At 42.3% G+C, this 16,210-nt stretch overlaps 1 protein-coding gene across 10 annotated transcripts in view; it reads right to left on the reverse strand.

Moving 5' to 3' along the window:
• Positions 1 to 16,210, reverse strand: part of LOC115178713 (sialoadhesin) — a 58,953-nt gene that overhangs the window by 31,308 nt on the left and 11,435 nt on the right. For 2 of the 10 annotated variants that reach the window (XM_029739993.1, XM_029739992.1), the window contains 9 exons: positions 15,779 to 16,108; positions 15,446 to 15,667; positions 14,876 to 15,217; positions 14,555 to 14,773; positions 8,917 to 9,282; positions 8,575 to 8,805; positions 8,022 to 8,285; positions 7,609 to 7,872; positions 7,299 to 7,389 (listed from right to left, as the gene is read on the reverse strand). In XM_029739993.1, coding sequence (XP_029595853.1) covers positions 7,299 to 7,389; positions 7,609 to 7,872; positions 8,022 to 8,285; positions 8,575 to 8,805; positions 8,917 to 9,282; positions 14,555 to 14,773; positions 14,876 to 15,217; positions 15,446 to 15,667; positions 15,779 to 16,108 — 2,329 coding nt within the window. Of the gene's footprint in view, positions 1 to 5,544; positions 5,853 to 6,811; positions 7,044 to 7,129; positions 7,185 to 7,298; positions 7,390 to 7,608; positions 7,873 to 8,021; positions 8,286 to 8,574; positions 8,806 to 8,916; positions 9,283 to 14,554; positions 14,774 to 14,875; positions 15,218 to 15,445; positions 15,668 to 15,778; positions 16,109 to 16,210 lie in introns of those variants that run through there. The other 8 variants (XM_029740000.1, XM_029739999.1, XM_029739995.1 and 5 more) reach the window with 8 other exon arrangements.

The raw sequence follows: 16,210 nt of genomic DNA on the forward strand, positions 1-16,210 counted from the left end.
AATCTCTTACACTGAATTCAACAACAGCTGACTTCCTAAGGGACAATAAACTTATCTAGATCATGTAAAAAATACCCCTGCTACTGGTCAAAACATTTTCAAATAACATAATCAGATCAAAATGACTAATCTGATTTTCTCCACCAAGAAAAATGATTGTACTCTTATTGTTCTAGGAAAATAGACTTAAGGAAGCCTACCCTTAGTCTAAGGCTTTGCCCTTTTAGTCTTCTCATTGGTTAAAATTATCAATTGTGTCTAAGAACTTTAACTCCATCATAATTATCAGTTCTACAAATTCCCTTAAAATCAATATCACCAATGACCTTAAATTCACCATCCAAATGGCTTTTCAATGTGGCTGTTTGAATGGTGTCTGTGAGTATAACAGAACTCCTATGGCAGGCAAAAACCTGACAAGGTTTCAAGCAGGAAGTACCCTGTCTGACAAGGAGTCGTGCGTCTTGCATCTTTTTATTGAAAAGTAAGGATCTTAGCTGTAACGTGACAATTCCCAGGGCTCCAATAGGCTCTCAGAGCCCGCGAAATAACTGAAGGTTTACGAGGGAACCTCAGGTTGAAACAGATTATCGCCTTTTGTAAGTGGCTGCTCCGAGGACCTTTGAATGATGCGCGTGCATGAGTCGCTTCTGAGGAGAAATTTTATTAGGCTCAATGCATACTCCCGGTCGGAATATTATCACTTCTCTACGACATAAATGGCATAAAAATTGGTTTTAAACAGCGGTTGACATGCTTCGAAGTACGGTAATGGAATATTTAGACATTTTTGACACGCCAATGCGCCATGCGCGAAACCGGGAAGAAGCATTCTAGAACTCACGAACAAAACGTCGCTGTTTGGATATAACGATGGATTATTTGGGACCAAACCAACATTTGTTATTGAAGTAGAAGTCCTGGCAGTGTATTCTGATGAAGAACAAGCAAGGTAAGAACATTTTTCTTATAGGAAATGTGATTTTGGTGGATGCTGACCTGGGTGGGTATCTAAATAGCTAGCCCTGTAATGCCGGGCTATGTACTTAGATTATTGCAAAATGTGCTTCATCCGAAAAGCTATTTTAAAATCGGACATATCGAGTGCATAGAGGAGTAATGTATCTATAATTCTTAAAATAATTGTTATGCTTTTTGTGAACGTTTATCGTGAGTAATTTAGCAAACTGTTAGTAAATTCAACGGAAGTTTGCCGGGGGTTATGCGTTTTCTGAACGTCACATGCTAATGCAAAAGCTGTTTTTTGATATAAATATGAACTTGATTGAACAGACATGCATGTATTGTATAACACAATGTCCTAGGTGTGTCATCTGATGAAGATCATCAAAGGTTAGTGCTGCATTTAGCTGTGGTTTGGGTTTATGTGACATGATATGCTAGCTTGAAAAATGGCTGTCTGATTTTTTCTGGCTGGGCACTCTGCTGACATAATCTAATGTTTTGCTTTCGTTGTAAAGCCTTTTTGAAATCGGACAGTGGGGTTAGATTAACGAGATTCTTGTCTTTAAATAGCTGTAAAATAGTCATATGTTTGAGAAATTGAAGTAATAGTATTTCTAACGATTCAAAAATCGCGCCACTGGAATTTCAGTAGCTGTTACGTAGGTGGGACGAAATCGTCCCACATACCCCAGACAGGTTAATAATGGTAGTCTTATGTCAACAGGACAGGGATATATGACATCTGTAGGTGATCCAGGATCATTGAGGGTATCGAGATACATTTAAGTAGATATGCAATATCTAGACAGGTTGATTTTTCTAAAATTCAGGAGTGCAACCAAGGAGACAATGAGACATTTAGTCAATATTTGGAAACAACCCATATTTGATACTTTCTGTTATGAGAAAAAGCTGGAGACAGATAGAAGGGGAGACGGAGAAATCCTCCCCTGCACTGCTGAAACCTTGAGGGTTGGGGAGTAGCAGGAAGAAAGAAGGGGGGCCAGCAGGAGTAGATAGGAAGAGAATTTGGTTCACTTAGCTTTAGGATATTAATTCATGGAGAGACTATCGGCTCTGTTGGCAGGCATGTATTTTAGCTTCGATTTTAAGTCAGGTTTGGTAATTTTGTTGAAAGTAGTTGTTAAATCTCAACTTGTTATGGATAGGGGGCAGTATTTTCACGGCCGGATAAAAAACGTACCCGATTTAATCTGATTATTACTCCTACCCAGAAACTAGAATATGCATATAATTATTAGCTTTGGATAGAAAACACCCCAAAGTTTCTAAAACTGTTTGAATGGTGTCTGTGAGTATAACAGAACTCATTTGGCAGGCCAAAACCTGAGAAGATTCCAAACAGGAAGCGCCCTCTCTGACCATTTCTTGGCCTTCTTGATCATCTCTATCCAAAACAGGGGATCTCTGCTGTAATGTGACATTTTCTAACGCTCCCATAGGCTCTCAGAAGGCGCCAGAACGTTGAATGATGACTTTGCAGGCCATGGCTGAAAAACAGTAGCGCATTTGGATAGTGGTCGATCTGAGAACAATGAGACTGAGGCGCGTGCACGAGACGACTCCATGTTTTTATTTTTTCGTCTTTGAACGAAAACAGGGTTTCCCGGTCGGAATATTATGACTTTTTTTACGAGAAAAATCGCATAAAAATGTATTTTAAACAGCGTTTGACATGCTTCGAAGTACGGTAATGGAATATTTTGAAATTTTTTGTAACGAAACGCGCCGGGCGCGTCACCCTTCTTTACCCTTCGGATAGTGTCTTGAACGCACTAACAAAACGCCGCTATTTGGATATAACTATGGATTATTTGGAACCAAACCAACATTTGTTATTGAAGTATAAGTCCTGGGAGTGCATTCTGACGAAGAACAGCAAAGGCAATCCAATTTTTCTTATAGTAAATCTGAGTTTGATGAGTACCAAACTTGGTGGGTGTCAAAATAGCTAGCCATGATGGTGAGCTATCTACTCAGAATATTGCAAAATGTGCTTTCACCAAAAAGCTATTTTAAAATCGGACACCGCGATTGCATAAAGGAGTTCTGTATCTATAATTCTTAAAATAATTGTTATGTTTTTTGTGAACGTTTATCGTGAGTAATTTAGTAAATTCACCGGAAGTGTTCGGTGGGAATGCTAGTTCTGAACGTCACATGCTAATGTAAAAAGCTGTTTTTTGATATAAATATGAACTTGATTGAACAAAACATGCATGTATTGTATAACATAATGTCCTAGGAGTGTCATCTGATGAAAATCATCAAAGGTTAGTGCTGCGTTTAGCTGTGGTTTTGTTTTTTGTGACATTATATGCTAGTTTGAAAAATGGGTGTCTGATTATTTCTGGCTGGGTACTCTGCTGACATAATCTAATGTTTTGCTTTCGCTGTAAAGCCTTTTTGAAATCGGACAGTGTGGTTAGATAAAGGAGAGTCTTGTCTTTAAAATGGTGTAAAATAGTCATATGTTTGAAAAATTGAAGTTTTCGGATTTTCGAGGACTTTGTATTTCGCCCATCATTGGATATTGGAGCAGGTGTTCCGCTAGCGGAATGTCTAGATGTAAGAGGTTATGGTAGAGTGGCCAGACGGAAGCCACTCCTCAGTAAATGGCACATGAAAGTGTTACGCCCTGGCCATAGAGAGGGGTTTTTTTGTTCTTTATTTTGGTTAGGCCAGGGTGTTACATTGGGTGGGCGTTCTATGTTCCTTTCTCTATGTTTTTGTATTTCTTTGTTTTGGGCCGTGTGTGGCTCCCAATCAGGCACAGCTGAAGCTCATTGTTGCTGATTGGGAGTCACACATAAGGAGCATGTTTTTCCTTTGGGTTTTGTGGGTAATTGTTTTCTGTTTAGTGTGTTCCTTACAGAACTGTTGCTAGTCGTTTTTTGGTTTCTTTTGTATAGTGTTCGTTGATCATTAAAACCTTTTATGATGAACACTAACTCCGCTGCACCTTGGTCTTCTTCCGACGACAGCCGTTACAGAAAGCTTGCTTGGAGTTTGCCAAAAGGCACCTAAAGACTCTCAGACCATGATAAACTAGATTATCTGGTCTGATGAAACCAATATTAAACTCTTTGGCCTGAATGCCAAGCGTCACGTCTGAAGGAAACCTGGCACCATCCCTACGGTGAAGCACGGTGGTGGCAGCGTCATGCTGTGGGGATGTTTTCCAGTGGCAGGGACTGGGAGAATAGTCAGAATAGAGGGAAAGATGAACAGAGAAAAGTACAGAGAGATCCTTGATGAAAACCAGCTCAAGAGGGCTCAGGACCTCAGACTGGGGCGAAGGTTCAACCTTCCAATAGGACAAGGACCCTAAGCACACAGCCAAGACAACGCAGGAGTGGCTTTCGGGAGAAATCTCTGAATGTCCTTGAGTGGCCCAGCCAGAGCCCAGACTTGAACCTGATCGAACATCTCTGGAGAGACCTGAAAATATCTGTGTACAGCACTTTGTGATATCAGCTGATGTAAGAAGGGCTATATAAATACATTTGATTTGATTTGATTTGATTTGAACATGACCAAGCTTAAGAGAATCTGCAGATAAGAATGGGAGAAACTCCCTAAATACATCTGTGCCAATCTTGTAGCATCATATCCAAGAAGACTCAAGGCTGTAATCGCTGGCAAAGGCGCTTCGACAAAGTACTGATTAAAGGGTCTGAATACTTATGTAAATGTGATATTGCAGTTTGTTGTATTTATGCATTTGCAAAATTTTCTAAAAATCTTTTTTGCTTCATCATTATTGGGTTTTGTGTGGAGATTGATGAGGAAAGAAAACAACTTCATCAATTTGAGAATAAGCTTGTCTCATCACAAAACGTGGAAAAAGTCAAGGGGTCTGAATACTTTACGAATGCACTGTAAAATTTTACTGGAACTCAAGGTTGCCGACGTCAGAAATACAACATTTTTCAAATGAAAAATATATTTAAAAAAATGTTAAGTCCCTGTCTTATTCATCATTGTTTCAAAGTCATAACTGACCTGAGATCAGAACTCCTACTCTAAGTTTCAATAGAGTAGTCCTGTGGCTCAGTTGGTACAGCATGATGCATTGGTTCCATTCCTGCTGGGACTTCCCATACGAAATGTGTATTCAAACATGACTGTAATAACAGTGAATTTGAATAAAAGTGTCTACAGGATGGCATATATTATAATACACTATTATAAACTGGGTAGTTTGGTTCCTGGATGCTGATTGGCTGAAACAGCATTTCAGAAGTCTATTTTTTATATCAGACAATATACCACGGGTATGACGTAAAAATACTTGTTTACTGTTCTATTTATTTTGTTAACCAGTTTAAAATAAGCCGTGGAACAGTATGTTGGTCATATACCACAAGCCCCAGAAGTGCCTTATTGCTATTATAAACTTAAGCAATAAGGCCAGAGGAGGTGTGGTATATGGCCAATATAACACGGCTAAGGGCTGTTCTTATGCACAACGCAACGCGGAGTGCTTGGATACAGCCCTTAGCCGTGGTATATGGCCACATACAACAAACCCAGAGGTGCCTTATTTTAAACTGGTTACCAATGTACTTAGACCAGTAAATACAAATTTAAATATCCATGTATACGGTCTGGTATACCACATCTTTCAGCTAATCAGCATTCATGGCTCAAACCACCTGGTTTATAATGGTCAATATTCCACACCTCCACAGGCATTACACATATTACTTGTTTAAATTTACAGGTCCAGATATACAAGGTTTTTGTCAAACGTGTTCTGTTCAGGTCTTCTTTCTGGGTTTGTTGTGTTCGGGTCTTCTTGGTTCAGGGTTTGTTGACTGTACTGTAGAGAACAGAGGAGTCCTCCTCAGCTGCTTGTGCTGCTGAAGAGAGAGAAACAAAAATGAAACAAAGACAGCGTCCCAAATGGTGGCACCCTATAGGGCTCTGTCTAAAGTAGTGCACTAAATAGGGAATATGGTGCCATTTGGAACAGAAGAACAGTTCCTCAAAACCATCATCACATCACTCCCTCATTATAGACATGTCATAGTAATTGTATTAAGATTTCCATTTTTGGGTTCATAGTTTGGGTTCATAGTGGTCACTTACATGCAGACCGGACACGTCGGGTGCGCAAGCGTCGCAAAATAAATGTAGAAATATATGTTATTCAATTATTGCACCCACACTGCTCGCACGCTGCCAACGACGTCTGCGATGCCAAGGGCTAGAATAGAACTCCTTTCTATTTCTGACGCAGATCGCGCTGCAAGTCCTGCCTCTCCCATCTCCTCATTGGTTCATAGAAGCAGGTACCCACGTGCCATCTCCTCATTGGTTATACCCACGTGGGTGATTGAGAGACAAACTGTTTTGCCGGTCGTCGTGGCAATACTATGAAAGTTTAGATGCAGATCACTATATAAGTTCAAAGATGAAAAAGCCTGGAAGGAGGAGAGATGACTAGAAACGATTCAGTTGGCCGTTTTATGTGTGGATTAATTGTCGGAGTAGAGGACCTTGTGCATTTCAGGTAAAATAGCAACTCAATGTTTATATCCCATGACAAATTAGCTAGCAAAAGCAAGCTAGCTAGCTACATTTCCATACATGTTTAATGCTTTTCGACCTGTCCCAAATTAATGTAATTGGTTCAGAGTTTGTTTTGATATTTTAACCTGCGTGTCGTGATCGTGTTTGGTGTAGGGGACAAAATAAATGTATGCACGATAGCGCACGATGGCGCACGCGCACCCGCACAGCAGGTTTGGGTTCCGTGTAAGGGTCAACTGTTTTGCTTATTGATGACATCTACAATTAACTGCAGCATGTGAATGACCTTAATGCAGAATATGCTCATCAGGTGGCAGCACTGGGAGGTTGAATTTCAGAGCAGCGTACTGGACATCCTCATCCTCTTTCTGGGGCTGAGGCACTTCCTGGTTTTTGGAGCGAGAGAAGTGGACGCTGGTGTAGTGAACATCATCCTGGTCGTCTGTGGCTGCTGTCTGTGCTGCAGTAGGGGTCATGGCCAAGCCTGAGATGTTGTCATACACTGGACAAGAGTCTCCCTGATGGAGAGAGGGGACAGACAACATGAGTAGTGGAAATGTTCCACAAAGCATACACAGTCATCTTCTGATTCCAACAGACTCACCTGTCCACCGTCTGCTGTGCCTTTTGTGTCAGAGGTGGTATTGGAGGCCTTCTTCCTGTTTTGTAAACAAATGAATGAATGAATGAATGAATGAATGAATGAATGAATTAATTAATTAATTAATTAATTCATCTTCTAAAGTGAAATAATAAACAACCAAAAAACTCACCTGAACCACATGAGTCCAGAGAGACAGAGGATGAGAACCAGAACAACCACTATGATTCCTACAGCTGCAGTCATAACTGAGGTCTGTTTCACTATAATAAAATATGGATGATATGAGTACACAGCATGTTCTAATGAACTGAACATTATTATAATAATAAAATAGAATATCAATATAATACTTGTTAATACTTGGGGATTTTATAAGCCAACCTGTAGTTATAAACAAAAGTGTAATAATCCTAAGTATAATTATTAAGATATTTTTTGGAAAGTAATTTTGTATTGAGGTATTAAAGATGAAACTTTACCTGCTACAATGATCATCAGAGTAGTAGAGTTCTTAGATGCTATTGTATTCTCAGCCTCACAGTAATATTCTCCACTGTCCTCAGAGCCGATGTTAGTGATGCTGTAACTCTGTCCTGATGCTTTTGGTGAGGTTAAATTCTTCTTGTACCAGGTGTATTTGTCCACAGGAGGGTTGGCATCACTGCTGCAGGTCAGAGTCACTGAACTGCCCTCCACTATTTCACCAGAGGGACTGACTGACACTGAGGTATTCTTTGGGCCATCTGGTGGACAATATGTAACACATTGTTCATACAAGGTGCTTTACATGAGGACCATCATGGAACTTGGACTTATGATTGAAATAAATTAAATATTACTTTAAATATGTGTGATTCTCTGATCGAAAGAAGAGAAGGTTAGGTGTATTTACACTTAATGTCCACAGACACAGAAGAAGAGTTGAGACTCCCATATATACTCTCAGCCTCACAGTAGTATTCTCCACTGTCCTCAGAGCTGATGTTGGTGATGAGGAAGGTATTTTCAGATCCTTTCAGTGAAGCTCCATTCTTCTTGTACCAGGTGTATATATCCACAGGTGGGTTGGCATCACTGCTGCAGGTCAGAGTCACTGAACTGCCCTCCACTATTTCACCAGAGGGCCTGACTGACACTGAGGTGTTCTTTGGAGCATCTAGTAAAGCAGAATTTGTCAGAGGGTTAGGACTATTGTATACTTCCTCAAATGACGTCATGTCAACAATAAATTATATCTAAAGTCAGAGGACTATCTAAAACTATCACTTACAAAAAAAATGAACAAGAATACATTTGGAGATACGTATAGACATGCATACATCTATGACATTGTCTGTATTTTCTATGTAATGATGAATATTTATAGATTAAGCAGTAATACCCTTCTCATTGACCTTAAATTATTGATTCTTTCTAAGTGGAATAATAGTTTATTTCATACTCACACACTGCAGGAGAGTGGAGAGTCTCATGGTCTTCTACAGCACAGGAGTAACTGTCCGCAGAATGACGCAAGACTACTAGGGTATTACTAGAGTAGTGTTGGGAAGTGGGCTCATCAAGACGTTTTCCGTTCTTATACCAGATGTAGGTGGGGTTGTCAGTCAGAGTACAGTTGGTGCTACAGGTCAGTGTCTTCTGTCCCTCTGCAGCAGGAGTCACCTTCACCTGCAGACCTGAAACAATATGTATAAAACCACATACACCTCTGTGTTAACAGGATGGTTCATTTTTTTTCTCCTGTAATTCAATATGATATACAGTTGTATCATACAGTGTAGTATTACCTGTGACAGACAGAGTTGTTCCTGGGAAACTATGACCCCATTCAAAGTTGTATGTTTTAAAAGTGAAGCGATACTCAGCTGAGTCCTCCTCTCTCAGATCTGAGATTCTCAGGGTGAAGGGACCTTTGTATGTTCCACTCTCTCTTCCAGCGTACTCCACACGACCTGCATACCCTGGGTCTCTGGTTAGGTCCTCAGGTGTCAACTTATTTGTCCAACTAGCACTCCGTTTAGGACTAAACCAAAGTGATGATGTGACTGTATCATAACCAACATAAGTACAGGATATGTCCACTGTTGACCCCTTCAAGACACAGATTCTCCTCTTGGTGTAAGTCACTCTGCTGCAGTCCTGACCCTGAACACCTGAAACACAGTGACATAACAAGAGGTCAACTGGATTGTATTCTCAGTTATTTCTAGAAATGCTAACAGTTCTAATATTACATAGTGAAACCAACACAGTTAAATAGTTACAGTTGTACAATTATGTATTAGGGACAGATTGAAATTTACTGGGGGAGAGTTGTCAAACAATTTATTTTGCTTTGAGGTGGGTTGTGTGTTTTTTTTGGTGTGCACAGGAGAGGGTAGTGCAATTTTTCCCTGGTTTACATTGACTCTTCTATTCGTATTTTCCCTGTAAGCAATGGCTTGAATTACTTTTGATATTATCCTAATAAAGTTTATAACCATTTGTGAAGGTCTGGTGTTTTGTGGCTGTTATTAAGTTTCAGCTACTGAATGCAGTGCACCCCGGCGCTCCTACTGACTCCGACAAATGAACTTGAGGTGAGTAAGACTGTTTCTGGCCTACCAGATTTACTCCTATAATCTAACAATAAAATGCTTATCTTTTTACAATTTGTTATAGGCTGTTTCTAAGGATATGTGAATGTTGCTCATTAGGCCAACATCCATAAAATGTCCGGTAAATTGAAATCTTCCTTGTCATGTTGTCTGGCACCCAGCAGACTCGGACCAGCTCCACAACACTGTCTCTATGCATGGAGCCACCATTGGAAGACATGAGGAGCTACTCCAGAACCTTATGGAAGGACTCCATACACTGGCGGGAAGCCATGACCAGGGTTGCAAAACATTACTGAGCAACTCCGTGGACTATCTATCAAGCAGCATGCCACAACGGAGACCTCCCGGACGCACAGTAATCCCCCTCCAAGTGGTGATTTTGTACAGCCTACCCCGGCTTCCCGAGAATCCGCTTACTTCCTCCGGAGCGCTATGCTGGGGATCCTGGAACCTGCCGGGCGTTTCTTTCCCAGTGCTCTCTCATCTTTGAGCTGCAGCCGTCTTCGTTCCCTTCGGATTGTTTGAAAATAGCGTATCTGATAACGCTAATGTCTGGAAGGGTGCTCACCTGACTAACGGCGGTTTGGGAGCAACAATCCGTAATTTGCCTTCGTCTGGAGGATTTCATTGCAGAGGTGAGGAAGGTGTTTGATTCTCCAGTTTCCGGGAGAGAGGCGGCCGAAAGCTACTTCGATTACGTCAAGACCCCCGCAGTGTGGCAGACTACACAGTAGACTTTCGCACATTGGCCACCGAGAGTGCCTGAAACCCAGAGTCTCTGTTCAATACCTTTCTTCATGTCTTATCGGAGGAGGTTAAAGACGAGCTCTCAGCTCGGGAGTTACCCCTAGACCTCGACTCCCTCATAGCTTTAACCATAAGGATCAATGGGTGCCTACGGGAATGCAGGAGGGAGAGGTAGTCTGTTCTCGGCTCCACTCGTTCATCCACGGCTGCTCATTCATCCACGGCTGCCCGACGCCTACATTACATTTACATTTAACTCATTTAGCAGACGCTCTTATCCAGAGCGACTTACAAATTGGTGCATTCACCTTATGATATCCAGTGGAACAACCACTTTACAATAGTACATCTATATCTTTTTGTTTGGGGGGGGGGGGGGGTAGGGGGGGGGGTTAGAAGGATTACTTTATCCTATCCTATCCCAGGTATTCCTTAAAGAGGTGGGGTTTCAGGTGTCTCCGGAAGGTGGTGATTGACTCCGCTGTCCTGGCATCGTGAGGGAGCTTGTTCCACCATAGGGGTGCCAGAGCAGCGAACAGTTTTGACTGGGCTGAGCGGGAACTGTGCTTCCTCACAGTTAGGGGGGCCAGCAGGCCAGAGGTGGATGAATGCGATGCCCTTGTTTGGGTGTAGGGCCTGATCAGAGCCTGAAGGTACGGAGGTGCCGATCCCCTCACAGCTCCGTAGGCAAGCACCATGGTCTTGTAGCGGATGCGAGCTTCAACTGGAAGCCAGTGGAGAGAGCGGAGGAGCGGGGTGACGTGAGAGAACTTGGGAAGGTTGAACACCAGACGGGCTGCGGCGTTCTGGATGAGTTGTAGGGGTTAGATGGTACAGGCAGGGAGCCCAGCCAACAGCGAGTTGCAGTAATCCAGACGGGAGATGACAAGTGCCTGGATTAGGATATACGCCGCTTCCTGTGTGAGGCAGGGTCGTACTCTGCGAATGTTGTAGAGTTTATGCAGGCTTAACTCCAACAGTTGCCTGCATTGTGGTGCTACAGGGCATTACAAATCCAACTGTCAAGTAAAGACCAGACTCATTGGTTAGGTACGAGTACAATGGTGGGCCATGCTGTGAGGGTTTCGGCTCCTTTTAGTCGTATCCCTTTCCATGTTATCCTGCTGTGGGTTGACCGGTCTAAATCTCTCCTGGTGCTCATTGACTCTGGGGCTGACAAAAAGGCTTCTCAAGAGTTTTTACCCCCAAGCCATAAGACTCCAGAACAGGTAACCAAATGTTTACCCGGACTATTTGCATTGTGTCCCACCACCCGCCAACCCCTCTTTTTACGCTACTGCTAATCTCTGTTCATCATTTATGCATAGTCACTTTAACCATACCTACATGTACATACTACCTCAATAAGCCTGACTAACCGGTGTCTGTATATAGCCTTGCTACTCTTATTTTCAAATGTATTTTTACTGTTGTTTTATTTCTTTACTTACCTACACAAACACACACACACACACACACACACACACACACACACACACACACACACACACACACACACACACACACACACACACACACACATACACACACACACACGCACACACCTTTTTTTCACACTATTGGTTAGAGTCTGTAAGTAAGCATTTCACTGTAAGGTCTACACCTGTTGTATTCTTTGATTTGATTTGATGAGCGCTTCATGGACGCTACTCTGGTATATGAGCTGGTTATCTCCACACAACTCCTCTCCGTTCCCTACTTAGCCAGTGCAATGGACGGACGCTCCATTGGCAGGGTCACTCACTGTACGGTTCCTATTAATAACCTGTGTGTGTTGGGCAATCACAGTGAGTCCGTAAGGTTTCTTCTTATTGAATCTCCCCATGTTCCTGTTGTTTTGGGATTTTTATGGCTCCAGAGGCACAACTGGACCACTGCTTCTATCCTAGTCTGGAGCACGTTCTGACACTCACATTGCCTTAAGGCGGAACAGCTTGCCCCGGGAGGTCCTCCTGTGGGCTCTGGTAAAGACTCAGATTTCTCCGCCATTCCAGTGGGTACCAGGACCTCCTGGAGGTTTTCAGGAAGGCTCGTGCCCCTTCCCTTCCTCCTACGATTGCGGTATTGACCTTCTCCCGAGCACCACACCACCTCATAGGGGGCTATATTCCCTGTCTGGCCCTGAGACCAAGGCCATGGAGGAGTACATTGAGGACTCTCTGGCTGCTGTGAGAATCCGTCCTTCTGCCTCCCCTGCTGGCGCAGGGTTCATCTTTGTGTAAAAGAAGGACAAGACCCTGCGTCCATGTATTGACTACCATGGACTCAATGACATCACAGTTAAGAATCATTACCCTCTACCACTCCTGTCCTCGGCTTTTGAACATCGTCCCACGTAGCCCATAGAAGTTAATCAGCTTCTTCATTTGCCACACATGTCAGGTGGATGGAGAACAGACACCTGGACAGCTGATGAAACGGAGGAGTATTTCTGTCTAAAATAAAGCCCTTTTGTTAGGAAAACCTCAGTCTGATTGGCTGGATCTGGCTCCCCAGTGGGTGGGCCTATGCCCTCCAAAGCCCACTCATGGCTGCGATCCTGCCCAGACTTTAGAGTGTTTTCTATCCAAATGTACTAATAATATGCATATCCTAGCTTCTGAGTTTGAGTAGGAGGCAGTTTAATACGGGCACGTATTTCATCCGAAAGTGACAATACTGCCCCCTATCCATAAAAAGGTTAATTAAACAGCACGATCATTATACAGCTGCACCTTGTTCTAAGGACAATTAAAGGCCACTCTAAAATGTGCATTTTTGTAACACAACACAATGCCACAGATGTCTCAAGTTTTGAAGGAGCGTGCAATTGGAATGCTGATTGCAGGAACGTCCACCAGAGCTGTAGCCAGAAAATGTAATTTAAATTTCTCTGCCAATGTCGTTTAAGAGAATTTGGCAGTACGTCCAACCGGCCTCGGAACTACAGAACACTTGTAACCACGCCAGCCCAGGACCTCCACATCCGGCTTAGTCACATGCGGCATCATCTGAGAACAGACACCTGGACAGCTGATGAAAGGGAGGAGTATTTCTGTCTAAAATAAAGCCCTTTTGTTAGGAAAACCTCAGTCTGATTGGCTGGATCTGGCTCCCCAGTGGTTGGGGCTATGCCCTCCAAAGCCCACCCATGGCTGCGATCCTGCCCAGTCATGTGAAATTCATAGATTAGGGCCTAATGAATTTATTTCAATTGACTGATTTCCTTATTTGAACCCTAACTCAGTAAAATGGATGAAATTGTTGCACATTGTATTTATATTTTTGTTCAGTATAATTGTATATGTATTTATGTAAAACATAGGGACCACAATGGAAATACATCCCTGACTTACTTGTGCAATCCTGTTCACTTAAAAAAATATTGTGTATATGCGTATTTTTTTTAACTGACAAATGAAATCAATCAGTAAATCAATCCAAACCTTGCAGCAGCCATTTGATGAATGGAAAGAGACATTTGTTACAAAACACCAAAAAGTTTAATGACATTCAGAGATTGTCAAGCCAAGCCTTCAATAATGGGTAAGACTACAAGGTAGGGAGGGATGTATTCTCTGTTTGTCCAGATTTACATTGTCTATTTATTGTGGTGTTGAAAACGCAAACCATGACATTGATGTGCCCGAAGTTGGAATGCTTTGTTTATTGGTTGTGCGATGCATTGGCACAGAAACCTGTTGGTGGAAAATTTGTTGCATATATTTTGTATATGATCGTAGTGTAATGGAACAGGCAGGCAGGGCGAGCTTGTTTGTGATGGTCGCGAACACTCAAACTTCTGACCCGTAGCCCTGCGTGGCATCGTCCATGCCACAAAAGCATGCTGAAGTGACTAGGTCGGTATTCACGTGTATTAATGCAGGGCCGCTACAGTTCTTTTTATTTGTGGCAGTAAACATCATTTTGAGTTAATTCTATGAGGGGGAGGGTGTTCAATTTATTTTACAGTACAAGGGGATGGTCATGTGAAAATATTTTAAACTTTGGAGACCAGTCCTGTCCCGTCCCGTGCCCAAGTACATTTCGATCTGTCCCTTAATAAATAAACACTCACAAACTGCAGGAGAGTGGATATCCTCATGGCCTTTTACAGCACAGGAGTAGCTGTCTTCATAGTTACTGGAGGCTGAGTATTTGTACTGGGGGGAGGTGCTCTCATCTAGATGTTGTCCGTTCTTGTACCAGATGTAGGTGGGGTTGTCAGTCAGAGTACAGGTGGTGATACAGGTCAGTGTCTTATCCTGATGTCCACCAGTCACCTTCACCTGAAAACCTGAATGAAAGGAGAGCAAAAAAAGAGTACATGGTTCAGAATTGGTGTTAATTATTAACGTTGTGAGTCTTCAAAACGTTATAATGTGCTATGCAGTGTTACCTGTGACAGTCAGAGTTGTTCCAGGGAAGCTGTACCCCCATCTTGCCTCATTAGTTGTAAATCTGAACTTGTACTCAGTTGAGTCACTCTCTCTCAGGTCTGTGATTCTCAGGATGGAGTCCTTGTCTGTTTGTCGATGGTATTCCACACGACTTGTATACTCTGAGTCCTGGCTCAGGTCTTTAGTTACACCAGACTCCCATTTGTTGAACCAGGATACTTCTGTGACGTTATGCCAACTGGGATGTGTGTAAAAGCATGATATGTCCACTGTTGACCCTTTCAAAGCACAGATACTCTGATGGGTGTAAGTCACATTCATACAACTCTCACCCCGAACACCTGAAACAAAATGTAACTGATCAATTCCTGAAACGATAATTAGACTAAGTGTTTTAGATGTATTGGACAGTTTCATTTTTGAATAATATATATTTTTTGACATACATACATCTATAAAACTGTTTATCATTCCAATGTATATTGTTAAGAATATTGATAGAGAAAGTAATACCATTCTTATTGGTTCTAAATGATACCACTTAAAATACTAGTTTCATTCATACTCACACACTGCAGGAGAGTGGTGATCCTCATGGCCTTCTACAGCACAGGAGTAACTGTCTGAATAATAACTATTGACAGAGTACTGCTGGGAAGTGGGCTCATCTAGACGTTGTCCGTTCTTGTACCAGATGTAGGTGGGGTTGGAGTTGTCAGTCAGAGTACAGGTGGTGCTACAGGTCAGTGTCTTCTGTCCCTCTGCAGCAGGAGTCACCTTCACCTGCAGACCTGAAACAATATGTATAAAACCACATACACCTCTGTGTTAACAGGATGGTTCATGTATTTTCTCCTGTAATTCAATATGATATACAGTTGTATCATACAGTGTAGTATTACCTGTGACAGACAGAGTTGTTCCTGGGAAACTATGACCCCATTCAAAGTTGTATGTTTTAAAAGTGAAGCGATACTCAGCTGAGTCCTCCTCTCTCAGATCTGTGATTCTCAGGGTGAAGGGACCTCTGTATTTTCCAGTGTACTTCACACGACCTGCATACCCTTGGTCTCTGGTTAGGTCTTCAGGGGTCGACTTATCACTTCTAAACCAGAATGTTGATGTGGTGGAATAATAACCAACAGTACAGGATATGTCCACTGTTGACCCCTTCAAGACACAGATTCTCCTCTTGGTGTAAGTCACTCTGTTGCAGCTCTGACCCTGAACACCTGAAACACAGTGACATAACAAGAGATCAACTGGATTATATTCTCAGTTATTTCTGGAAATGCTAAAAGTTCTCAAATGACAAAGTGAAACCAACACAGTAT

This window comes from Salmo trutta, chromosome 38 (genome assembly GCF_901001165.1).
Source record: "Salmo trutta chromosome 38, fSalTru1.1, whole genome shotgun sequence".
NCBI classification, from domain to species: Eukaryota; Metazoa; Chordata; class Actinopteri; order Salmoniformes; family Salmonidae; genus Salmo; species Salmo trutta.